The 26844-nt window shown below is 34.7% G+C and overlaps 1 protein-coding gene across 2 annotated transcripts in view; it reads left to right on the plus strand.

Annotated features, from left to right (window-relative positions):
• DDX46 (DEAD-box helicase 46) overlaps nt 1–26844 on the plus strand; it is a 49650-nt gene that overhangs the window by 8360 nt on the left and 14446 nt on the right. For both annotated transcript variants that reach the window (XM_065918583.1, XM_065918582.1), the window contains exons 5-18: nt 2065–2230; nt 4591–4742; nt 5524–5637; nt 6917–7082; nt 7791–7911; nt 8490–8665; nt 9583–9704; nt 11039–11117; nt 12924–13006; nt 15383–15547; nt 16020–16182; nt 23303–23496; nt 25267–25404; nt 25730–25879. In XM_065918583.1, the coding sequence (XP_065774655.1) occupies nt 2065–2230; nt 4591–4742; nt 5524–5637; nt 6917–7082; nt 7791–7911; nt 8490–8665; nt 9583–9704; nt 11039–11117; nt 12924–13006; nt 15383–15547; nt 16020–16182; nt 23303–23496; nt 25267–25404; nt 25730–25879 (1989 nt within the window). The remainder of the gene's footprint in view (nt 1–2064; nt 2231–4590; nt 4743–5523; nt 5638–6916; nt 7083–7790; nt 7912–8489; nt 8666–9582; nt 9705–11038; nt 11118–12923; nt 13007–15382; nt 15548–16019; nt 16183–23302; nt 23497–25266; nt 25405–25729; nt 25880–26844) is intronic.

Below are 26844 nucleotides of genomic sequence, written 5' to 3' on the forward strand. Positions count from 1 at the left end.
AAGGTAAATGGGTATTTAGGCCCTCTCTAGTCCACAGTTATAAACAATGGTAGGTTAACCCTAGTACACGTGTGTTCTGTGAATATAGTATAGGGTAAATTAATACCAGTAAGATAAATTACTTTGTCAGTGGGTATACAGCTTTCCCTCAGTATTGGAGGGGGATTGGTTATAGGACCCCTTTGGATAGCAAAACCTTCTGGTGTTCAAGTCCTTTATATAAAATGACTTAGTGTAACCATAGGTATCCTCCCTGCATAGGTTGTCGTCTCTAGATCACTTATGATACCCAATATGATGTAGATGCTGTGTGAATCGTTGTAAATACAATGTAAATCCTGTGTGAGCAGTTGCCAGCCTAGGGCAAATTCAAGTTTTGATTTTTGGAACTTTCTGAAATTTTCTTTTCTCGCATATTTTTGATCCAGTTTGTTGAATTTGGAGGATGAGGACTCAGATCCAGAGGGCTGGTCTAAAGATTTAACATTTTGATTGATAGTATCAAATTGCCCTCCACAAATATTGTGAAAATTAAGATTTTAGACGTGAAAATGTCTGTTTCTTTACATTCTTGCCAACATAGGCATTTTGAAATTTCATTTTTGCAAATGTTATAGGAGGTAATTGATTTCTTCTTATTTTGAATTACGTGTGTTTAAACATGAGTAAATATTTTTAAGTGCTATGAACAAAATGTAAACCAATAATTAAATAAGACATTTTTAAGTTTATTTACTATTTGCACTTTTCTTTGAATTGCCTATTCATATCTTTTGCCCATTTTACAATATATTATAGCTTCACTTTCTCTTTTTTTATTTTTGAGGTCAAATTTTTTTTTTTTAGTGGTTCTTTTTTTAAGGGATCTGCTTGCTGAGCAGGTTATCTAAGAAATTAACCCAAGAAGTCTTGAGGTCTGGTTTCTGCTTTAGTTTCTACTATGGAATGACTGGGTGACCTTGAGAAAAAAACATAAGCTTTCTGGGGCTCATCTTCAGAGAGTATGGAATTATGAAGGAGGTAAATTCAGGGACAGAGGTTTTGTTTGTTTAAGAAATAAATTTATTTTAAAAATATAACCATATTATAAGATACTTGGAAAGTCAGAAATAATTCTCTGTAATTCTAGATACCTAAATGCCATCATCATTGCAGTTTAATAGTATTTTCTTTGATTGTTTTTTTACATGTGTGTTTCTATACCTATTTATATAATTGTAGCATGTATAAAATTTTGATTTTTATGATGCTTAATCTTTAAGTCCTTGATTATGACTGTGAAAATGATTTGTCTTTCCTTTGACGAGTATTGTTGATAATCATGATGCAAGCTTTCCTAGGCTGTTTCTAGGAAACTTAGACCTAAAGGCTAAAAGATCAGAACTTCTTAATGATGTTGATAAGTAACTTTCATTTACTCACTCGTTTGAAATAGAAAATTGTGATTAAAAAATCCTTCTCATGGAAGCAGCCTTGGAGAAGTTTAAAGGATTTACAGTTGAGAGTAATAATTAGGGAACTTTGCTTGCCAGTTCTTTTAGTTTCCACTTTGAGGGAGAAGTTGAATTTATGTGTGCATATTGGTAGTGACTAAAAGGAGAGTAAGCTAGTGTATTTGAAGTCTGTCTGGCTTCCCTGGTGCCTCAGGTGGTAAAGCATCTGCCTCCAATGCAGGAGACCAGGCTTCGATCCCTGGGTTGGGAAGATCCCCTGGAGAAGGAAATGGCAACCCCCTCCAGTACTCTTGCCTGGAAAATCCCATGGATGGAGGAGCCTGGTAGGCTACAGCCCATGGGGTCCCAAAGAGTTGGACACGACTGAGTGACTTCACTTTTCTGCTTTATTAGTTGAAGATACTTTTCATTGTGATTTCATTTTGTTAGTTTATTCCTTAATATATTTAAAAGATGTGTAATCTAAATCTGGTCAGAATTTCGGAGTTTTGTGTAGACACCTGTTTTTCCTTTTCTTTTTTGATACTTTGAAGAAGTTACTTGGAGTGTCAGTAGGAGTAAAACTGTTGATCCTTATTTTCTTCTCTTTATTTTTTATTTTCACCCCAAGAACTTTGACCAGAATAAGCTAGAAGAAGAAATGAGAAAGCGAAAAGAAAGAGTAGAAAAATGGCGAGAAGAGCAACGTAAAAAGGCCATGGAAAACATAGGGGAACTGAAAAAGGAAATCGAAGAGATGAAACAAGGGAAAAAATGGAGTTTAGAAGACGATGATGGTATATTCATTTGTTTGCTAATAGCCTAAATAACAATTCATGTAGAATATTCTAGGATTGTAAGTAATAGACCATTTTTTATTGTGAAAAAATACACATAATGTTTACTATTTTAACCATTTTTAAGTGTACAGTTCAGTGATATTGAGCAGATTCAGTGTTGTGCAGCCATCACCACTTTTCCAGAACTTTGTCATCATTCCAAACAAAACCCCTGCCTTATTCAACAGTAATTCTCTACCCTGCCTCCCCTTCCTCTTCATTTCTAATAACATCTAATCTACTTTCTGATTCTATGAATTTGCTTATTCTAAGTACCGTATATAAATGGAATTGTGTAATATTTGTCTTGTGACTAGGCTTATTTTATTTAGCAGAGTGTTTTCCAGGTTCATCTATGTTGTAGTCTATATCATAATTTCCTTCCTTTTTAAGTCGAATAGTATTACGTTGTATGTATATACCACATTTTGTTTACCTGTTCATCTGTTGTTGCATATATAAGTTGTTTCCATCTTTTGATTGTTGCAAATAATGCTTCTTTGAGTATTGGTGTGTGCATATCTGATTGAATCCCAACTCGCAGTTCTTTTGGGTTTATACCTAGAAATGGAGTCACTAGATTTATTTTGAGATTTTTCAATGCCCCTTTTCATATTTACTTTAAAATTTTAATTGTAGAGTAGCGTTCAGTAAGGATCACTGATTTTACTCTAGAGTGGAGAGTTGGATGCTTATGGGCAGTCAGTAAATAGCTCTTTTAATTTTTTTACTTCGGATATTAGTAGTGAGGGTAAGTTAAAGGTATGTTTCCAAGTCCCTATGATTTTTTCCCTAACTTAGAAGAGCAGCATTTCCCCTGCACATCTTGATTTTTTTTTTTCTTTTTTAAATTATGAAAGTATGATAGTACATTTACAGGAAACTTGGAAAATACAGAAAAAAGTTACATATATTTCCACTATTTTTACAATTATTTTTTAAGTAGATAAGTTAAGGTATTTAGTTGGAGTTTCAGTATCAAACTCTCAAAAGTTAGTGGAATGAATAGATAGAAAAGTAGAAGGGTATAGTAGACCCCAAAAGCACTATGAACCAATTAAACATAATTAAGATTTACAGTTTTCACACCGAAGCAGGATACAAATTCTATTCAAGTTTCCATAGACTGTGAACCAAGAGATACTGCAACATATCCATGGACATAAAGCAAGGTATAAAAATTTCATGGTCAACATGTATTGAAATCATATAGTCTGTTCTCTTATCATGGTGAAATTATGTTAGAAATCAATATCAAAAGATATTTGAAAATAACACATATTTCAAGTGCAGTGTGACATTTACCAAGAGAGAACTTGGACATAATCGTTGCAAGTCTCAATTAAAAAAAAAAAAACAGAAAGTCTCAATAAAGTTAAGAGACTGAAGAAACAGAGAGTGATTGCAACGAAGAAAGCAATTAAATGAGAAATTAGTATCAAAATGAGAAATTAATATTAAGGATACTTTAAAAACTCCATGTATTTGGATAGAAATTGTCCACTTTTAAATGATGGTTGTATCTAAGAAATCATAATAAGGAAAATTAGAAAATAATTGTAGCAGAATAAAAATGAAAAGAGAATTTATCAGAATTTGTTGAATGCAGCTGAAGCTACTCAATACAACTAAATGCAACTTCACAACTGATTTTGATGTGTAAGATGTTAGTTAAGTGGAGTAATGAGATTTAACAGAAAAAGGGAATTTTGCTCCTTTTTTTGTGTGTGTGAAAATCCCTGTAAATTTTTCATTCTCTGTGAAAGTTCAGCAGAGTGTTTTGTTCTGAATGGATTAATGGATTATGTCTTTAAATGGTGATGATGTTGTTCAGTCACTAAGTTGTGTCTGACTCTGTGAGCCCATGGACTGCAGCCTACCACGCTTCCCTGATGATAGTTATGTAAAAACCACGAGATTGTCTTTAGAATATGCTATTAATTTTTTCTTCCTCTGATTAAAGAAAAGTGATTGAAAGAAGAGAAATAAAATCCTTTTAGCAAAGTTTTTAGTTTTGCTTCTATTAGTGTAGTTGTAAAATAATATCAGAGATCCAGTTTTTAGATGTATTAGTGTTTCTTCCTCTTTTCAGTTTAATGATTTATCATTTATCTCTTATTATTAGTATTATTCAAAACTAATATTTATTTGATTTAAAACCTTGCCAGTATGAGTATTTGAACTGTATTTGTGCCTGGGTTAATTGATAAGGAGGGTATTTGGGTAGTTAAGAAAAAAGGCTTTAATAGTAGGGGTGTGGTCTGATTGTGAACTATTCCCTGTTGAACGCATATTCAAAGTGTGTTCTGATATTTTAGATGATGAAGATGATCCTGCAGAAGCTGAAAAGGAAGGAAATGAAATGGAGGGTGAAGAGTTGGATCCATTAGATGCTTACATGGAAGAAGTGAAAGAGGAAGTAAAAAAGTTTAATATGAGAAGTGTGAAAGGTGGTGGGGGAAATGAAAAGGTATGGGATTTTTTTCCTATTTTATTTTTAAAGATTTATATTCCTAGTTGAATAACTTGAATTCATTGTTGCATTGACTACTACTGACTTGCATGGCTTTATAAAGTTAATGATTTTGTTTCCTTCTGCATCTCAGAAGTGTCCCTACTTTTTCTAAAGAGCAGAGATCCTAGCAAATTTTAACTGCAAATGTCCCTTTAGAAGTCATCATTACTATTATCATCTTTGTTTAGTGTTTTTGCTTACTTGTTACTTTCTCAATAGGTCCTTTTCCAACACTCCCATCATTTATACTCCTGATCCTCTTTAGTCTAGGTTTTCTTTTTCTTAATAGAATTTATTACCTTTTGACGAATTGTATAATTCAATGTTGTGTGTGTTTGTTCCTTCTTTCTTTCCTCCTTTCTTCTAAAATCTTCCCAAGAGCAGTGATCTTACCTGTTTTGTTTATTGATTCATCTTAAGATCCTGGGATAGTATTTGGTTTGTGGAATGAGTGAAAAGTACTATTTACTAGTATTTTTAAAATATATTATATAAAATTACATACTACATACCCAGTTACCTGTGTATTAATGTGTTAGGAAATATAATGCTATTGTATTACATTTTTAAATTTAAGTAAGTCGGTAAGGAGAAACTGGGCTACTGTTTGTTTTTGCATTGGTAGTCGCTACAACTAAGTTAATTCAAATTATAAATTGTTATAGTTATCATTGTGTTTCATTTGGTTTATAGTTTGTGTTTCAACTTTCACAAAATATTTTGCATTCTTTTTTAGAAGTCTGGTCCAACGGTCACAAAAGTTGTCACAGTTGTCACAACCAAAAAAGCAGTTGTAGATTCTGATAAGAAGAAAGGTGAGCTAATGGAGAATGACCAGGATGCCATGGAGGTAATTCTTCTTTAATTTTTTACTTTGTTCATGATACCATAGAATGAAACAGCAGCCCACTCCAGCATTCTTGCCTGGAGACGTTGTGGACAAGGGAGCCTGGAAGGGTACGGTCCATGGGATCACACAGAGTCAGACATGACTGAGCACACAGCACCTGGTACCACCCTATGAGTATTTATGAGAAAGTATTGATGGAGGTGTGCTTTTCAGTTTCGCAGTTTACTCTTAGGAGAGATTCTTGCTTTTCTCAACAGTATTGTAGCCAGATATCCAAACTGATAGAACATTTTAACCTCTTTGACCTCTTGTATACCTGCTTTTTTTTAAATTGAAGGATAGTTGATTTACAGTATAGTGTTAGCTTCAAGTGTACAGCAAAGTGATTCAGTTATACACACACATACATATTTTTTGATTCTTTTTCATTATAAGTTGTTACAAGATATTGCATGTAATTCCCTTTGAAAGTGTGAAAAGTGAAAATATTAGTCATTCATGTCCAATTGTTTGCTATCCCGTGGACTGTAGCCCACCAGGCTTCTGTCCATGGATCTCTCCAGGCAAGAGTACTGGAGTGGATAGGGATTCCCTTCTCCCACGGGATCTTTCTGACCCAGGGGTTGAACCCAGGTCTCCAGCACTGTACAGTAAATCCCTGTTGCTTATTTTATGTAATAGTAGTTTGTGTCTATTAATCCCACATTCCTGATTTATCCCTCCCCCTTCCCACTCCCCTTTGGTAGCCGAAAGTTTGTTTTCTATGTCTGTGAGTCTCTTTCTGTTTTGAAAATAAATTCATTTGTATTTTTTTTTTATTCCACATTTAAGTGATATCATATAATATTTGTCTTTCTCCAACTTACTTCACATGATATGATCTCTAGGTTCATCTGTATTGCTGCACATGTGTAGGCCAAATTTTGTTTCATCCTTGTCCCTCATCAGGACATCTCAGACATAGAATAGGGAGAGAAGAAATGAAGTGACAGAATGAAATTTTTTACTATTAACATTCATTGTAATGATTTATATAGAGAAAACTATGGCAGAACTTCATTCAAGCTGTGTTAGAGTTAGTTTTCTGTTTTAGCTTTATGCTGTTACTGTAGCTTTCTATAATGGCAAAGAAAAACTAAGCTAAGTTGGAAAGTTCAGAAAATAAAGGAAGAGGAAGAGAATGTTTTCTAGGAGTGGAACATTTTTTAAGTTAGGAATATTTCTTCCCATAGGAAGATAGTAATAGATTTAGCTCTTAATTTCTCTCTTTTTGTTACAGTATTCTTCAGAGGAGGAAGAAGTTGATCTTCAGACAGCTCTTACAGGTTACCAGACAAAGCAGAGAAAGCTTCTAGAACCAGTGGATCATGGAAAAATTGAATATGAACCATTCAGAAAAAACTTTTATGTTGAAGTTCCAGAATTGGCAAAAATGTCTCAAGAGGGTAAAATTTGTTTATTCATTTATCGGTTATTGTGGGGGCAGGGGGAAATACACTTCACCTTGCCTGGGAGACATGTTGATAGGCCTGTGAGTTGACGGATGAGTAGAAGAAATGTGCCTGACTTACTTGAAGAAATGAGAGTGAACTAGAACATGAGAAGTCATTCTAGAGAGTGAGACTACATCCACAAAGATTAGGAATAGTTAGAAATTAGTGTGTTTGGGGAAACATTTAAAAAAATGAGCAAAAATCAGTTTGGCTTATGTAGTTGAGCTTTTTAGGGGTGAAAATAACTCATGTGAAGTTAGCAAGTAGAGTATTGTTATGTTTTTCTCTTATTTGAGAATTACAAACCAGTATGAATCTGTGTGATATTGACAGAAAAAGCATGACCTGGGCAACCCTTGCTTAAAGAACAAGTGGTTGTATTACTTGTGAATCACTGTTCTTTTATTGCTGTTAGAATTTAAGTCAAAATAAAAGCCAAGTTGTAGAAATCAGGGTGTTTCTTTTGTTCCTAGTTGGTTGCAACAGTAATCACTTTGTCTGTCAGAGCTGTTCAGTGCATTGTCATGGAGCTTTTATATGGAATTATATTTGGGAACACTAAAAAAGAATTGATTCTTAATCTTATCATGCCTCATTGAAAAGTAGAGGGCACTAATAGAACAATATTTAAGAGTTTTTAATCTGGGTTTTGTTTTGTAGAGGTGAATGTATTTCGGTTGGAAATGGAAGGCATTACTGTCAAAGGGAAAGGTTGCCCCAAACCAATTAAATCTTGGGTTCAGTGTGGAATTTCTATGAAAATCTTAAATTCTCTCAAAAAGTAAGTGTTCAGCAGTTGTCCACATTTTTCAAAATCTTGCTACCAAAAATAACCTGTTACACAAATAATTCCTTTGTTTATGTTTTTACTCTGATGGAAAATACTGATTTTTGTTAAACAGCTTTCTCGAGATATGATTTACATACTATAAAGTTTACCCTTTAGTTTATGATTTTCAGTATATTTATGAAGTTGTGTTGTCATTACCATAATCTAATTTTAGAACATATTCATCACCCAAAAGAGGCCTGATCTATTAGTATTCATTTTTCTCTCTTCTTCTCCACACAAGGCAGCCTCTTACGTACTTCTTTTTATAGATTTGTGTATTCTGGACGTTTCATATAAATTAGATCCTGCTTATATATAGTGCTTTGTTACTGGCTTCTTCCAATTAGCATAGTATTTTCAAACATTTCTACATCATCCATGATGTAGAATGTCTGAATACTTCATTCTTTTTATTCTCCAAATAAAAATTTCATTATATGGATATACATTTTGGAAAACTTAACAGTTTGAGAGTCCAAAGGTTACCACAGTCCTTATTGTTGTCTTCCTATGGTTTGCTTTTTAAGGCATGGTTATGAAAAGCCCACGCCAATCCAAACCCAGGCGATTCCTGCGATAATGTCTGGACGAGATTTGATTGGTATTGCCAAGACAGGAAGTGGAAAGACCATTGCCTTTCTGTTGCCCATGTTTAGACACATCATGGATCAGAGGTCTTTAGAAGAAGGAGAGGGGCCAATAGGTACAGTTCCTTTCATTAAACTATTTTTTCATATAACAGCTTTGTCAGTTAATCAGAAAGACCTGATGCTTTGTAATAAGTTTATCAATAAAGATGTCTTTATGTATAGTTCCTCTATAAATTTGGCACTTTGGGGCTGATTTCCCCTTACCAGCAGGTGGAGTGAGACTCTTCAGAGCTCTGGAGTGACGTCTCAGAAGTACAAAAACAGCCTCTCCTGGCACAGCTCAGTTTTTAAACTCTGACTCGGCAGGTAGAATCCTCGTGCATCTATCTGTTTATTTATGTTGAGGTTTGTTCTTAGCCCATATGAGTGGATCTGTAAACTCAACATAGAAGATTGTAGGGAAGTGTATTTTTGTTTTTGTTTTGGCCTTAAAAGGCTATAGTGCCAGCATTTCATTCAGGATTAGGTCTTCAGATTCAGTTTTCTTGATTCATTTGGCAGAGATCTCTTCTACAAATTTGAATAGGGTTTTGAAAAGTTCTTCAGCTCCTCTCTTGGCAACAGAGGGCACAGTATGTTTCTCCTGTCTGTGCCCCTCAGACCAAGGTTGTTTCTGGAAGCCACGGCATGGCTCTGTAGCACAGTGAGTCACTTGATTATCTTTGCTCTGTGATTTGCAGTTGAGACTGATTTGCATTCTTTTCAACCAAGTATTTTCCTGATGGTTGAGTAAGGCATTTAACTCTCATTTATCTTCTTATAGCATGTTCTTAAAATCTACTTAAAATTATCCTTCACCAGTCTCTGCTATTATAAAACTATTGAAATAGGATTTTCAGAGGTACATAAAACAAATTAAAACAAAAATTAGATTAAACTCTGAACTTGATTGCAGAGGTTACATTTAGCACTTCAAAGATTAGCCTCAAGAATTTTGGTGGTTAGGCTTTTGACATATTTATCTTTTCAGCTGTCATCATGACTCCAACTCGAGAACTGGCTTTACAAATTACTAAAGAATGTAAGAAGTTTTCGAAGACCTTGGGCCTTAGAGTGGTCTGTGTTTATGGAGGAACAGGAATCAGTGAGCAGGTAGGTATAAAAGGAACATTCAGTTTTTTTTGTTTTTTGGAATTGAATGATTTAATAATGTAAAAGTGATTTTTTGTTTTAGTGTTTTCTATGATGATTGCTTCTAAAATCTTAAAAAGAAGTGTGATAATAAGAATGAATTAAGTTAAAGTTATATTTTAGAATTTTTGAGTAATTTTCATATCTTAGCTTTACCATGCTTCTTCACCTTTCCCTGCTCAAGGAAGCAGATAGTTTTTTCATTTAACAGATGTTCAGAAAGGTTAAGTTGACTGAAGTCTTCAACTTAAAAAGACTTTGTCCTAGAACTGAGGTGTTATGATTCCTGGACCAGCTTTTATTCTTTAATCTAAGTTACATCTTTAAAAGGTGGTGTTGAGTGCGATAGACTAATATCAGAGTTTCATTTGCATTCCTAAATGATTTTAGTGAGAATTATTTAAACATACCTTCATTCACTCTAATCTTTAGCTTGGCATTTTTCTATGTGTCTTCTAAAGAATGATAGCCATCAGACATTTTGCTTTAACTAGAAGAAGGAAAAAAAGCTGGTCAGATTAAGTTTTGGAAATGTTAAACTGCAAAATTAAATCTTTCCTGCAAAACTGCATAATTGTTAAAAAGCTAGTGCATATTGTGATGCTGGCAAAAGGGATAAATGACATTTTCTGAGCATATTTAACCCGAAAACCCTTCTTAAGGACTTAATCTTCTTAGATTTTAGATACATTTTGGGAATATTTGCTTTTGTTATCCCAGTGCTATTTTTAAATGTTGCACTTAGTTTTCTGAGTTTATCTTTGTCATTTTTTTGGCCATAAACTATAATTTGGCCATAAACTATAGTTAAGAAATGCATTTACTAAGTAAGCTGGTACATGCCTGCATATTTATATAGAAGTCAAAGTTTTATGGTATCTTACATAGTGTTTTCCATTTTACTTTGTTTCAAAAACAGTTTGTGACTTAAACTGATTTCGTAATTCATTAATGGAAACAACTCTGAATTTGAAAACCATTGACCTATTACATTTCTTTACTTATTGCTCTCTTGTCTTTCTTTCTTGGTTTTGAGGAATCGTGTCAAATTAAAATTGGTAAAAATCTCTGATTTCCATTAATTTCAGAGTTATAGCACCATGTTGTCTTGTTGCTGCTACCTATTCCTTTAGTAGTTCTCCCACATTCCAAAGAATTAAGTAAGAGGCTTTGGTGTCTTCTAATCAGACCTGGCTATCTTATCTTATGGAGCTCTGCAAGGACCTAGAGCAGTATTTTCAAGTCTGTGAAGAGGCATTAGTGATAGAGTATAAAATTTCATCTTTTTTTGTTAGATTGCTGAGCTGAAAAGAGGTGCTGAAATTATTGTTTGTACACCTGGTCGAATGATTGACATGTTAGCAGCTAATAGTGGTAAGTTGGGGATGGGTTTTTGTTTTTGTTTTTATTTATCTATTTATTTTTTGGTTCTCTTTTCTCCTTTTTGAATTATGTACATTTCTGTTAAATCAAACATATATAAGAAACCACCAAAGGGTTTCTTTCTACATTTCTTCTTAAAGCTGTAATATCTTAAAATTTGTATTGTAACAAGCTTATTGTTGCAAGTGTTCATAATAATATTTTTGCAGTGTACTTAAAATTTTTTTTTGATAACCACTCCATCTGATGTATTTTTTTTTTAAAGTGCTTAACATGAATTCTTAATCTGATTTTGGCCTACCTTTGCTTTTGAAAGGGTAGGGGACTATGTTTTTTTAATTGTACGATTTAGATTTTTTCTCCTTAGGAGCTAGTATTTTCTTACAATACTAGATAAATTAAGATATTGCAGCTTCAAGGACATTTATCTTTTGTAAATACTGCATGTTTTTAGCTCAAATATTGTGCTTTGTTAAATTATTCCCTATCAAAACTGTTACTAAACTGTTGACATTATTTAACTTCTGTGGAGAAAGGCCCTTCAAGATTTATAGAACTGGGCTTCCGAGACTTAAACCATCAAAGGTAGGTAATTTAATGCTGTTCCCAATCGTGCGAAACTAATTGGGGCTGCACATGTTAGTATGTACCTAAATATTAGAAAGCATTTATTTTGGCACATTTCTGTTTTTTTGAAGAAAATGCTTTCAAAGGTTTCCATTGTATATTCAGTATATATATAATAGAGTATTTAAAACTTTGAGTAATGCATGTTTCTAATAGCATTTTGCTTGAATTTCTGTGTTCATTTAATTCTAATTCTACATAAAATTGGTAAAGTGATACTGATATTGACAAGTTATCGTGCTTGTACAGCATATGAAACGTTTTGGGCTGAATGCTGATAAAATAATTCCATGTTTTTTCTCAATGCTGCATTGATTAAGTATCCTGAAATTCATCTTGATTAATTTTACCTTTTCCCTTTATCTGTCCTTTTGGTTTATATTTAATAACTATTTTATACATGTTTTTGCCAGGTGATTGAATCAACATTTGATAGAAATGCTTATGTTAATCCTTTATAAAGGGTTTCCTATGTATGTGTTCAGTTTTCTCTGGCTAAGAAGCCAGTTGCATTTATTTAAACCAGTGTGAGCTCTTAGTGAAATTGAATTTGTATTTGTAAAGTATATCTTTGTAATATAATATATTTGATTTCTTAAATTTTTGTGTAATATGTTAATTACCTAATGGTATTGAATAGCTTCTTACTATGTTTTGACATGCTCATTAGAAGCTCCTAACTATTTGTAAGTAGGTTATGTACTACGTGTAAAGTATAGTAAAGAGAGATTTTCTGCGTCTGAAGTAGTTAGCACTGGAACTTGCTTTCCACACATACGCTGTAATCTCTAATATGTTTTTTCCTAGGTGATGCTGTCAGATAATGGCTGATGTGGCTCGATGCTCCATCTCAGTCTTAGTTTTATGATGTGTTTTGGAGAGGGCTGTTTTCTGAATTTTACAGGTTCTTCAGGCCCTATGATGGTATGCAAGAGACGAGTTTGACAAAATAAAGGGCCTCATATACCCATTGTCAGAAAGTATATACCATTAGATTAAGATACTGTAAATGAAAATTTCTTTTCACTGTTTAAAGATACTTAACACCCCTCTGGTTAAGTCAGGCATTTTAGTTCCCTTTACAGTTTTTTAAAGTTTTTGGTAGTCATAAAATGAATTGTGACTGATTTTTAGTTTTCTTTTTGTCTTTATTTTTTTTCCTCATGTTAGGTCGGGTTACAAATCTTCGAAGGGTGACGTATGTTGTTTTAGATGAAGCAGACAGAATGTTTGACATGGGTTTTGAACCACAGGTATTCATTAAATTTCTTTGTGTTTCTATCTATAAAATAAACCTTGTAATTGCCATGAGCCTGAAATATTTGTATGATTTCTGAGATTCTCGCATTTCTTTTGTGTGGTAATACAGGGAATTGAGGATGTGGGGAATTGAAATAAATATTTATATTTTGGATTCTTCATTAAACTCTTCAGGATGTAATTCTGCAGTCTTTCCTAGGCATCATTGGTAAAATTAGTCATAATAGAAGGTTAAGCTTTCATATATTATGATTTTCACTGTACTTCCAAACACATGGCTTTAACTTATGCTTTTCACTACCTCATGATCTAGTTAGCACAGGTTGGTTATATCCTCCAAATGTAAAAACTAAGGCCCAAAGCATTTGTCTAGCTTAGATTTTATGTTCTTAACACATGCAGTTTCCTTAAATATAAAATTTCAGTGATGAAAACTTAAAACTTATTGTAAAAGGTGGTAGAATTTTTTAACAAGAAGAGCAGAATGAGCTGTCAGTGTGCTGTGGACAACAAAATAATTTTTTTAAAATATTTTTTAATTTTATTTTTGGCTTCTCTGGGTCTTCATTGCTGCATATGGGCTTTCTCTAGTTGGGGCGAGTGGAGGCAACTCTAGTTGCAGTGTGCAGGCTTCTCTGATAGCTCAGTTGGTAAAGAATCCACCTGCAATGTGGGAGACCTGGGTTTGATCCCTGGGTTGGGAAGATACCCTGGAGAAGGGAAAGGCTACCCGCTCCAGTATTCTGGCCTAGAGAATTCATAGACTGTATTGGCCGTGGGGTTGCAAAGAGTCGGACACAACTGAGCGACTTTCACTTTCCCAGTACTTTAAAAATATGTTTACAAAGCTTGAAAAAATAAATTTGACAATGTAAGACATATCTGAAGAAAATTGTGAAATTTACTGGACAACATTAAAGATGGATTGACTGAAATTTATGTAAAGATCAAGTAGTAAAGAGTAATCCTCCTGAAAAAGATGAACAGGCTAGGGTGTAAGAGATGCCACTTCTTGAAAGTTTCGTTCCTTCCCATTTTAAGATTTAGTTTTCTTGAGTCTGCCAAGTCAGGTACCACTTAAACAAAATGTTGTTGCTGTCACGTCCTGTCTTCTTTCTTTTTCTTTAAAAAAAAAAAATACTATTTATTGATTATTTGGCTGCACTGGGTCTTAGTTACAGCACATGGAATCTTTCAGTTGTGGCCTGTGGGGTCTAGTTCCCTGACCAGGGTTCAAACCCAGGCTCTCAGCATTGGGAGCACAGAGTCTTAGCCACTGGACTATCAGGGAAGTCCCTGTCTTATTTTCTTTGTTGGTTTGAGCAATTTTTAAAAAATCTTGTTATATTTTACAGGGTTTTTCAAGTGAAGAAAAGTTAATGTCTATGGGCAACCGCAGTCTTTAACTGAAAATACTGGCATATGTTTTAAAGTCATAGTTTTGGCTGTTGGGTGGAAAATAGACTTCAGATTGGACAGGAGCAAAGGCAGGGAGACCTGTTAGGAGACAATTGAGATAATCCAAATGAGAGTTGAGAGATCGTTTGGACCAAGAGCCCAGGATTTCCATATGCCATGGGTATAGCAGCCTCTATCATAGATAATTACATCATCTTTGATTAGAATGAAAATGTGGTCCTGCGTATTCCTGGCAAGACCTTTACCCTCCCCAGTTTCCAACCATACACCACTGTCTGCCTTGAAACCATCATTAATAATTTTATTCATTCTGTGTTCCTTTTTTCTTGTTTAAGGCCATAAGAATCCTATAAATCCCTCTTTTCTCCAGGACTCTTAAACACTGACATAATTAATTGGTTCCCCTAGCAATATTTGCACCTTCATTATTCTTTTTTTATCCTGTAGCTCTTATTACTATTTGTTACATAATATTTATCCACCCTCATTAGACTGTAAGCTCCATAAAGACAAGTTTTTGTCTATTTTTATTGCTTATTCCAAGCACTTAGAACAATGTCTGGCACATAATGGTTGCTCAATAAAAATGGGTTGAGTAAAGAAAGGAAAACAGTAACAGCAGTGAGGAATACTTGAAGGAATACTTCAAACTAATGAAGGTCAAGACTGCAGAATTTGTTGATGGATTGGGTATGAAATGAGCAAGAGAGAGAGTAGTTACAGATGGCTCCTAGATTTTGGTCATAAAGCTATGTGACTAGAGTTGCCACTTCTTCAGAAGGGGAGACTGAGAGGAGCAAAATTTAAGGTGATATCAATGGTAATATTCTAAGATAACAAGTTTAAAAGTCACCAAATAGATGTTCTCCAAAAGTTCCTTGTACTTGTTTTCACCATCCTGTGATTTTTGGAAGCTACTCTCACCATATTTATTTGTAATGTTTTCTCAGGTCATGCGCATTGTGGATAATGTTCGCCCTGACAGACAGACAGTTATGTTTTCAGCTACTTTCCCCCGAGCTATGGAAGCCTTGGCTCGGAGAATCCTGAGTAAACCCATTGAAGTGCAGGTTGGAGGCAGAAGTGTAGTTTGCTCAGATGTGGAGCAACAAGTGGTGGGTACAATCCTTAGGAAACCCCCAGTTCCCTATATGTTTAGGCAGTGTGCCATCCTTTTGGGATCACTGTGATGTAGCAGATACTTTTTAAAATTAACATACATCAACTGTAGCTGTTAACATTTTACCAGGTACATTTAAATTTTCTATTCCATGGAACTGTTTAAAGTTTTTTTTTTTCACCAGAAGTTGTGGGCTGGTAGATAAAATGTCACATACCTGTGTTATTTGGTTAATAGGATGTGAAGTTAAGAGTCAGAACAGATAATCATCTGTCCACACTTGGAAGCCTCTTAGTCTTTGAAAGTTAATTTTTATTTTTTTGGTCTTAGTGATTTACCAATTAAAGTCAACATTTTCCTACTGTTTCCTAAAGATACAGCAGGATGTCATTTATTTTGAATATTTTTGTTCATGAAATGTATTTGGATTTTCAGTCTGTTAATGTTATACAATGTGTTGTTTTCAGATTGTGATTGAAGAAGAAAAGAAATTCTTGAAGCTACTTGAACTTCTCGGTCACTATCAAGAATCAGGATCTGTCATTATATTTGTGGATAAGCAGGAACATGCTGATGGTCTTCTGAAAGATTTAATGAGAGCTTCTTACCCTTGCATGTCTCTTCATGGAGGTAACATTTACTGAAATATCTGTAGTGGACTTAGGTTGGCCAATGGACTTAGGTTGGCCAAGCACTGTACTGTGTATTTCCTTTGTCTCGAACTTAGCACTAATTTTTTTTTCTTTTTTTTTCTTTAACTTTTTATTTTGTATTGGAGTATAGCTGACTAACAGACAATGTTGTGATAGTTCATATGAACAGTGAAGGGAATCAGCTATGCATATACATGTATCTGTTCTCCCCCAAACTCCCCTCCCATCCAGGCTGCCACATAACACTGAGCAGAGTTCCATGTGCTGTACAGTAAGCCCTTGGGGATAGTTAGGGAGTTTGGGATTGACATATACACAGGGCTGTATTTAAAGTGGATAACTGGCTAGCACTACATTTTATATCAATGTCAGTTTTCATTTATGACAGTCCTGTGCGGGTAAGCATTATTATTATTCCATCTCAGTGATAAAGAAAATAAGCCAACAATACATTGGTTTGACCAAATTCCATAACCAGTAATCAGCTAAGGAGAAATTGAACTTAAAAATTTTGATTCATGTTTCCATTGTACCATTGTACCTTGCTCCCTAGAGCCTTTTATGATTAACATTGGAGCTTTACTTAATTTCTGTGTGATATCGCCATTGTTATGTATACATGGGACTTAGAGCACTAAACACATGGAACAGAGACAGTTGAGTTAAGCCCACTTACCAAGTGTTCTGGTAGTATGACTTTGTGACATACCATCCCCAAATTGAGTGGCAATGGTCATTTATTTTGCTTATGAATCTGCAGTTTGTCTAGGGCTTAGCACACATATCTAGTCTGCCTTCCATGCTCTGTCTCCTGGGATGGCTCAGTTGGGATTCCATTCCCAATTTGCCGTATTTAGGCAGCTGACAAGTCCTACTGGCTTTTGACAGACAGCTCACTCCCATTGGCCAGGAGTCCTGACTTCCACTTGTGAACCTCTGTGTGATGCTGCTTGGCCAGACTGCAAGAATTAGAAGCTGCCAAGACAGTTAAGGAGGATACTGGGAAGTGGTAGAACTTTTATTTCCACCATGTTCTATACGTGAAAATAGTCATTAGACTGGCCCACATTCAAGGAAATGGAGGCATAGACTCCATGTCTTCATGGGAAAATGTCATTCAGTGTGCAGAAGAGCATGTGAGGTAGGACTTGCTTACAGTCTCCTACACTATCACGTGGAATGCAGTTAAAAGGACTGAGGATATGTATTTGGTTAACTTTTAATGTTTGAAAATGACTCATTTTTTTTTCCTTTTGTTTTTAATTGGTTAAATATACATTACATAAAATTTGCCATTTTAACCATTTTCAAGTGTATAATTCATTGGCATTAAGTAGATTTACAATGTGGTGAAACCATTTCCATTAGCTATTTCCAGAAATTTTTCATCATTTCAAGCAGAAACTCTGTATCTATTAAGCAATATTCAATTCCCCATGCCTCCCACCCTCCCAACTCCTAGTTACCTGTATTCTACTTTTTACATTTATAAATTTGCCTATTCTGTGTACTTCACTGAAGCGATATTTATCTTTTTGTGCTTGGTGTATTTCACTTAGCATACTATGAGTCTTCAAGATATACCCATGTTATAGCATAGATCAGAATTTTCTTTCTTTTTTAAGGGAAGAAATGTAATATTAAATATTCCTATATATATGATATTTGCTTCATTTATTCATCTATTGATGGACACTTAGATTGTTTCTACCTTTGGCTTTGTGAATAATGCTACTTTGAACAGTGATACACAAGTATCTGCTTGAATTCCTGTTTTCATTTATTTTGGGTATGTACCTAGGAGTGAAATGATGGATCACATAAGTATATGTTTAACTCTGTGAAGAACCACCAAACTGTGTTTTATAGGAGCTGCACCTTTTTGCATTCTCATTAACGGTACATTAGGGACTCAGTTTATCCACTGTCTAGCACTTGTTAGTTTCAATTTTTTTGATAGTAGCTATCCTTGTAGATGTGAAGTGGTATGTCATTTGATTTGCATTCCCCTAGTGACCAATGAGTTTAAGCATCTTTTTATGTGCTTCTTAGACATTTGTATATCTTTGGAGAAATGTCTGTTCAAGGCCTTTGCTTATTTTTCAATCAGCTTGTTTGGTTTTTTGTTGCTAAGTTGCAGGATTTCATTACATATTCTGGATAGCACTCCCTTGTCAGATATTTGCATGTCTTTTCTCCCATTTTGTTGTTGTCTCTTCACTCTCTGGATTGTATTCTTTGATGCCTTAGTTTTGAACTGTATTGTATCAATTTTTTTCTTTTGTTTGTTGCCTGTTCTTTTGGCGTTATGTCTAAGAAATCATTGCCAAATCCAGGGTTATGAAAAATTTCCCCTTTTGTTTTCCTCTAAGAGGTTTAAAGTTTTAGTTCTTAAGTTTTGGTCTTTGATTCCATTTGAGTTAATTTTTGTATATGGTGTAAGAAATGGGTTCATCTTCATTCTTTTGTATGTAGGTGTTTGGTTTCCCAGCACCATTTTTTTTTTTTTAATTTTTAAATTTTATTTTATTTTCCCAATTATTTTTATTAGTTGGAGGCTAATTACTTTACAATATTGTAGTGGTTTTTGCCATACATTGACATGAATCAGCCATGGGTTTACATGTGTTCCCCATCCTGAACCCCCTTCCATTCCCCTCCATTTTTATCAGCAAAATTTTCAAACACCAAAAATCTGAGAAAACTGTATAGTGAGTACCCTGAAATAGCTAATACTAGATTCTACAATTAACATTTTGTTATATTTATCACATCTTTAGCCATTTTTCCTTCTATCAACCCCTCAATTTTTCTTAGTTTTTTGACATTTTAGAGTAAGTTGTATATCAGCATATTTCACTTCAGTATGCATGTGATTAACACTAGTTCAAAAGTTTTTTTAATGAAAAAAATATTAAGTGAACTGTAGCAAAATGTGCAGATCCTAAGTGTACCATTTGATGAGTTTTGACAAATGCATGTAAGTTGTGAAACCCAAACCTCTTTTAAAATATAACCTCAGAAATTTTCCTCAGTCCCTGCCCTACTTTTTACATTTTTTCCCCCAACATATATTAATTTTTCCTGTTTTAGAATTTCAAATAAATGGAGCCATACATTATGGACTGTTTTGTGTCAGGCATCTTTGACCTTCCATATGCATTTTGAGATTCATCCATGTTGTTGGATGTGTCAACTCTTCCATTGTATTGCTGAGTAATACTTTAATATATAAATATGTCATAGTTGTTTTTGTCATTTCTATTGGACACCCAGGCTATTTCTAGTTATTTAACCATCCGAAGGATGCACCATAATCAGGATACAGAACAGTTCCCTCACCCCCCGGAACTCTTTGTCATATCACTATACAGAGTAACTCTAAGATTATCTCTCCTCTTCTTGTACAGTCTCTGGAAAACAGTGATGTTCTCTTAGAACAGTGTTTGTAAATGCAGTCATGTAGCTTTTTGCAATTGGGCTTTTTTTTTTTTTGCTTAGCTTGATGGCTTTGAGATCCATTCAAGTTGTTGCATTACTCATTTCTTTTTATTATCTAGTGTGTGGAGGTACCACTCTGTATGTATCTTTTCATCTGCTGAAGGGCATTTGGGTTATTTCCAGTTTTACACAATTATGAATAGTGCTGCTATTAGATATGCAAGTACAGATTTTTATGTGAACATTTCATTTTTCTGGGGTTGATAACCAGGAATGGCATTGCTGGGTCATATGGTAAGTTGACTTGGGTATTACTCATACTCATTGGGGTTCACTAAGCTTCTAGAATCTGTAGATTTATGTCTTCTATCTAATTTGGGAAATTCTTGACTATTATTTCTTGATTGTTTATTTGATTTTTACTGCCCTATTTTCTCCTCTCTTTTTAGGACTCCAATAATGTGTATGTTCACCTTTTAATACTGTCTCACATATCACTGATGCTCATTATTGATGTTCAGTCTTTGTTTTTAAGTTTTTTTTTCTCTCTAATTAAGATTAAATAATTTCTTTGACTCTGTCTTCAACTTTATGTTTTTGGCCATTTCTTATCTGCTGTTAATAAGCCCATTCAGTGAATTTTTAAATTGAATTTTATATTTTTTTAGTTCTAGAATTTCCTTTTGGTTCTCCTTTATATTTTGATTCTCAAATTATATTTCCTAGCCATTCATTATAACCATGTAAAATTTTTTTTTCCTAAATCACAATTATAATAGTTGCTTTAAAATCTGTGACTATTAATTATAATGTCTTGGTCATTTAAAGTCAGTTTCTATTGTCTTTTAATTTTGTTTTATATTTTTCTGTTTCTTTGTATGTCTAGTAATTTTGGTTTGCCTACTGGCCTTTGTGAATGATACCTTGTAGAGTCTAAATTCTCCTATGTTTTGCTTAAAAGGTTTTTTTTTTTTAAATAGGGCATTACCTTGGCTAGACCCATATTAAACTTTCTTGCAACGGGTGACCTCTGAAATCTCTGTTAGCCAGAGCTGGGCTGGTTGATGTCTGCTTCATGTGTGTGTAGTTTAGGTGTCAGATAGGTGGGCAGTGTTTTTATGCACATTTGGATGTGCCTACTCTGTTCTTCTTCCTGGGATTTATCCCCTCTTTTGTGGTCCTGAGTTTATCCTAACGTCTTTCTTCTGTTTCTTCTTGTCAATAAGACCATGACTTCACTACCTGGGTTGCTCAGGGCATGCTCCCAAACAGAAAGTTTAAAATAAGTAAAATCCTATAAACTTAACCAATGCCATTGCATTCTTTTAGATGTCAACTCCCTTCCTGTTTCTCCTTGCTTTTTGTCACTCTGGTGCCTTCAGGTAGTTAGTTCTTTATATTTAGAACTCATAGTTGTTGTCCACAGGATGGTTAACCTAATAAGATTTCCCCCTATCTTGGTGGAAATGCGTATTTTTTATATAAGAAAGAAAACTTTTTGCCTATAATCCCCTTCCTGTACTTCTGTCTCTTCGGCCAGAATTGCTTCACTTGCTTATGCCTAATTCATTCATAGGCATGTGAAGAAGTGAAGTGAAGTGAAGTCGTTCAGTTGTGTCTGACTCTTTGCGACCCCATGGACTGTAGCCTACCAGGCTCCTCTGTCCATGGGATTTTCCAGGCAAGAATACTGGAGTGGGTTGCCATTTTCTTCTCCAGGAGATTTTTCCGGCCCAGGGATAGAAGCTGGGTCTTCTGCATTGTAGGCAGACGCTTTACCATCTGAGCCACCAGGGAAGTCATTCATGGGCATGGGAATGACAAATGGCTCTGAAAATATTGTCCTCACACTCCTGAGGTCTCTGAGATTTTCAGGGTCTTCATGAGGTCAGAAGTATTTCCATAATAGCCCACCAAGTTACTTGCCTTAAGAGTGTACAGCTACCTGAGCACAGGAAGTCTGAGAAGGGCTAGTTTACACTAAACAGTATTCAATTCCTGAGACTGAATTAGGCTCATCTTTGGTTTGGTATTAGCCCAGTTGGTGAAGAATCCGCCTGCAATGCAGGAGACCCCCCGGTTCAATTCCTGGGTTGGGAAGATCCACTGGAGAAAGGATAGGCTACCCACTCCAGGATTCCTGGGCTTCCCTTGTGGCTCAGCTGGTAAAGAATCCGCCTGCAATGCGGGAGACCTGGGTTCAATCCCTGGGTTGGGAAGATCCCCTGGAGAAGGGAAAGTCTATCCACTCCAGTATTCTGGCCTGAAGAATTCCATGAATTGTATAGTCCATGGGGTCGCAAAAAGTTGGACGACTGAGTGACTTTCACTTTCACTTGGTTTGACATATGTGATTGTTTGTTGGGTGGATAACAAAATTGGGAATATGTTTAAAAGGAAGATGGTTAATGGTTGCTGCCAGTAACTACTAACTCTGTTGCACATAGGAGATATCTTAATCTAAAGGAAAAGTTTTGGTATTTTTAAATTATAAACTTAATGTATGTTGTTATTCATTCCATTAATTTTTCTTGTGAGGTTTTAGAGATAGTATTGAACTGCTAGTTTTTTGACATAAGATCCAAATACTTTTTATCATTCAGTCTTTGAAGAGTACATTAAAAATTTTAGGTAATATAAATTAATACTGATAAATACTTAGATGATAAATGTTCGGTATATGTTAAATACAGGTTTTATACTAGATGTTCCAATATTTCTTGCTGCAAAAATGAATTTCAAGGTTTGAGAATTTATTGCATTCCCTTCTCTGATTACTAGAGATTCCCAGGTATCCCATCATAAAGTATATTTGTGGCCTGGACTTTTTATTATAGAACATTTTGATATTTTATATTCTGCTTTGTAACTCATCCTGAGTCTCTTTGAGTTAACAAATTTTAAGAGTGTTCCAGTTGGGTCCTTTTTAAGCAGTGCACTGTAAACGTTAACGTGCGTATGTAATCACCTAACTATTTGGTTAACATGCAGAACCTGGTTAAATAGTTTGCAGCAGAATCTGAGATTCTGCATTTCTAACAAGTTCTCATGTGATGCTGCTCCTTGTCTTTGAACAAAACTGTGAGTAGCAAGGCTCTAAATAATCTGTGGGAGAAGTCAAAAGATCTGAATCCCTTTTTTTCCCCTTTGCTCTGATAACAGTTGTAGGTTAGGGATTCTGATTGGGCTTCTGCAGTTGTTAGCTTTATGTACAAGAAAGAAAAGAAAAGAAGGGCCATTGAACTTTCTTTGTCTTTTAAAAATTTTTATTGAAATACAGTTGTTTTAAAATGTTGTGTTTCAAGTGTACAGCAAAATGATTCAGTTATATATTATACCTATTCCTTTTTAGATTCTTTTCCATTTTATGTTATTATGGGATATTGGGTATAGTTCCCTGTGTTGTACTGTAGATCCTTGTTGGTTATCTGTTTTACATATAGTAATGTGTATATTTTAATCCCAAACTATCCCTACTCCCCCAACTCTCTCAGCCCCCTGCAAATTTTTATTTTCTATATGGTGGTTGTTGACACATGGTCAGTATAAGTTGAATATGTTCTTTACCCTGTGTTTAACTTCTTTCTCTGAATGTCAGAGAAAATGGAAAATTTAATTTGAATATGTGGTTTTACAACTCTTTAATTCATTTGCAGGCATTGATCAATATGACAGAGATAGCATCATAAATGATTTTAAGAATGGGACCTGCAAACTTCTTGTGGCTACATCTGTTGCTGCCCGAGGCCTCGATGTGAAGCATCTGATTCTTGTTGTAAACTATAGCTGCCCCAACCATTATGAGGATTATGTGCACAGAGCAGGACGGACTGGAAGAGCAGGCAACAAAGTAAAGAGAATTGCTTTTAAAGTTGATTTCCATTGTGTTAAAATATAAGTGTTTCTTTAGGACTTTAAAGTGTAGATAATAGGAGTTATGGGGAATCTTCAGAGTATGGGGATTAGTTGATGTCATTTATATATATAAACATGTCTTAAGTGCTGTTAAAATTGTCAGATACCTACCTGTTCTCTATAGGCAGAGAGTGTTAACCACTTGTGTCCCCAGAAAGGTATTTTTTCCCACCTAGAAATTTTTGTATGTACATTACACGTATATAGTTCAAGAGCTTTCATTACTTTTTTAAGAATATGAGATCATAAAATATACTCAGCCCAGACCTATCACCCCTGTCCTTAGCCCCATACAAATGTATATTATTTGCTTTTTTGACACCTGTATTCTGTTGAGTATATGGTTTTAACTCGTTGTTTTTGAAAGCAGCAGAATAGTCCTTTGTTAGAAGCACTGACGGTGATATATTTGGTATGATAACCATGGACATTTCTACATATGAAAGCAATAATATTATTAATAGGTTATATTTATGGAGTATTTATTAAGTGCCCACGACTGTTTTAAGTGCTCTATGTATATCTTGTTTTTTTTCTCACAAATTCCCTTTAAGGTCAATAATATTACTGCTTTAAACAGATGAAAAAAGTTGAGGCACACTGACATTAAGTTATTTGCCAGATTTACACAGCTCATAAGGAGTGATGGCATTCTTTTAACCTGAGTTATTCTGGGGATTTGGGAGATTTTGTTGTTGTTGTTGTTGTTGTTTTTGGGAGATTTTTTGTGTAGTTAAAATTGTAACCTTTGTGGGTCACACACAGTCTCCGTTACATCCTATGTGTTTTTGTGTATACAACCCTAAAAAATGTAATACCACTTTAGCTCATGGGCTGTATAAAAGTAGGCCAGGGGTCAAATCTGGTGACTAGGTGAAGTGAAGTGAAGTGGAAGTTGATCGATCGTGTGTCTTTGTGAACCCATGGACTGTACGTGAATTCTCCAGGCTGGAATACTGGAGTGGGTAGCCTTTTCCTTGGGGTTGATCCCTGGGTTGGGAAGATCTTCTGGAGAAGAGTAACTTTTAGGTACTCCTGAAATAAAATATTAAGGCTAGTTTTAAAATTTATAACAGTTCACTGGTAGGATAGAGCTTTTAATGAAGATGGCAGTCTAATTGTAATTTGCTTTTCCTCTGCTTACAACTCCAGTCTTTTCTCTTACCTGAACCAAAAGCTGTTGGGGACACATGAATCCTTAGGCATTAGAGAATTGCAGGGAAGTGATTTAGTTGACTTCATTTTTTATTTGAAAACATATCAGACATATGTGTGTATATTTTTATGTCTTTTAACTGGTCTTTAAAGAATATGGGATGCTATATTCTAGGAGGTTAACAGGTTAGCTGGGGTAGAGGGATACAGTAGGTAGTAGAAGAAAGGAATGCAAGCAGACGGGAAGATAAGATGTGTTAAAATTAATACAGTGCAGTTGTACATTTATGTAAAAATCATCAACTTATGCGATTTCTCTTTATGCATGAAGGAGTTAGAAATTTTCTAACTTATTTTTACAGTAAATATTAAACTTAGATATTAAGGAATTTAGTAAGTCTCTATTGTGATCTTTAAAATTCTTTTTAGTGGAGTAGTGGAGTTGTCTTAAAGAGGGTATATTAGGTGACTCAGTTTTCATCTTACTTGTTTTCTGAGGAGGATTCATCTTGTTAGTATTTAATAGTACCACTTTTTCATTGTTTACTAGGGCTACGCATACACTTTTATCACGGAAGATCAAGCTCGGTATGCTGGAGACATAATTAAAGCCCTTGAACTGTCAGGGACTGCAGTGCCACCTGATCTAGAGAAACTCTGGAGTGATTTCAAAGATCAACAGAAAGCTGTGAGTTTTTTCTTTTTTTAATAACTTTTCTTATTTTTATACAAGTCACTGTCTTCTAAACCTTGAGCATTAACACCAGTAAATCTTGATAGTATTATTTTCATTTATCTCTTTAGATAGAAAGGGAAAGGACTGAGAACAAAAATCCTCTTCAACTCAGTATTTTTGTAGTGTACATACAGAGCTCTTATTTTTTTCTCACATACTAAATAAAATGTTTTTGTTGCATTGTCATACCCCACCTTGAAAACTATTTAATTGCCATAAATTTCTGAACATTAAAGTTTTTTACTATGAATTTAACTTTCTTGTTTTTCCTTGAAAGGAAGGGAAAATAATTAAAAAGAGTAGTGGGTTCTCTGGTAAGGGATTCAAGTTCGATGAAACAGAACAAGCTTTGGCTAATGAGAGAAAGAAGTTACAAAAAGCTGCTCTTGGTCTGCAAGATTCAGATGATGAGGATGCTGCGGTTGATGTAAGTATTGTTGTCCTAAAGCCTTATTCTTACCAGTTGAAGCAGTTGTTCGTCTTGTACTGGAAGTCTTACCCTAGGCTTGTTTAGGCAGCAAATTACTGGAAACTTTTTGGTGGGTATGCTTCTCAGTTTTTTTGTGTGTGTGTACAAATGTTTTCACATATGCCCGTAGTTTTGTATTTTCATAAAAATGAGGTCATACTGCTTTATAATTTTCTTTACAATAATAGTCCTATGTTAAAATCTTCCCTTTTAGGAAATCCACTCTCATGCTATTTTTTGGCTACGTTTCATTATATGGATGTTCTACAGTATGATCAATCAAATCCCTATTTTTCTTTTTTTCACCCTCCTACCTTAAATCCCTATTTTTGAATATTTGGAAACAAATACTTGGAATATATATTTGTTATTATTTGGAGTATACTTTACTGTACTTCATTGTACATCCTTGAACACTTAACCTTGCACATTCATCAGATTAAGTCTTGAGGAAGAGTGTGTAAGTGTATAAATAGAATTGCTCAGTCAAAGGGTATATCCAAATTTGGTCTTAAAACATTGTTAGATTGTTCTCCTACAAGTGAGTACCAGTTTGTACTCATACTAACGATGTATAAGGGTGTCTGGCTCCCTGTATCTTTAACATCATTGGTACTAATATTGTTTTAAATACTTCACAATTTGATTATTATAGAACATCCTTATTAATAATTGTTGTTGTTATTTAGTTGCTGAGTTGTGTCCTACTCTTTTTTGACCCCATGGACTATAACACCCCAGGCTCCTCTGTCCGTGGGATTTCCCAGACAAGAATACTGAAGTGGGTTGCCGTCCCTTCACCAGGGGATCTTCCCGGCCCAGGGTTTGATAGTGAACTTTTAGGGCATGGTGCTAAGTTCCACGTCCTGTGCCAAGTGCTTTACAGGGATTATTTCATTGACTTCCTCACAATAGCCAGAGAA

This window comes from Muntiacus reevesi, chromosome 1 (genome assembly GCF_963930625.1).
Source record: "Muntiacus reevesi chromosome 1, mMunRee1.1, whole genome shotgun sequence".
Lineage (NCBI taxonomy): Eukaryota > Metazoa > Chordata > Mammalia > Artiodactyla > Cervidae > Muntiacus > Muntiacus reevesi.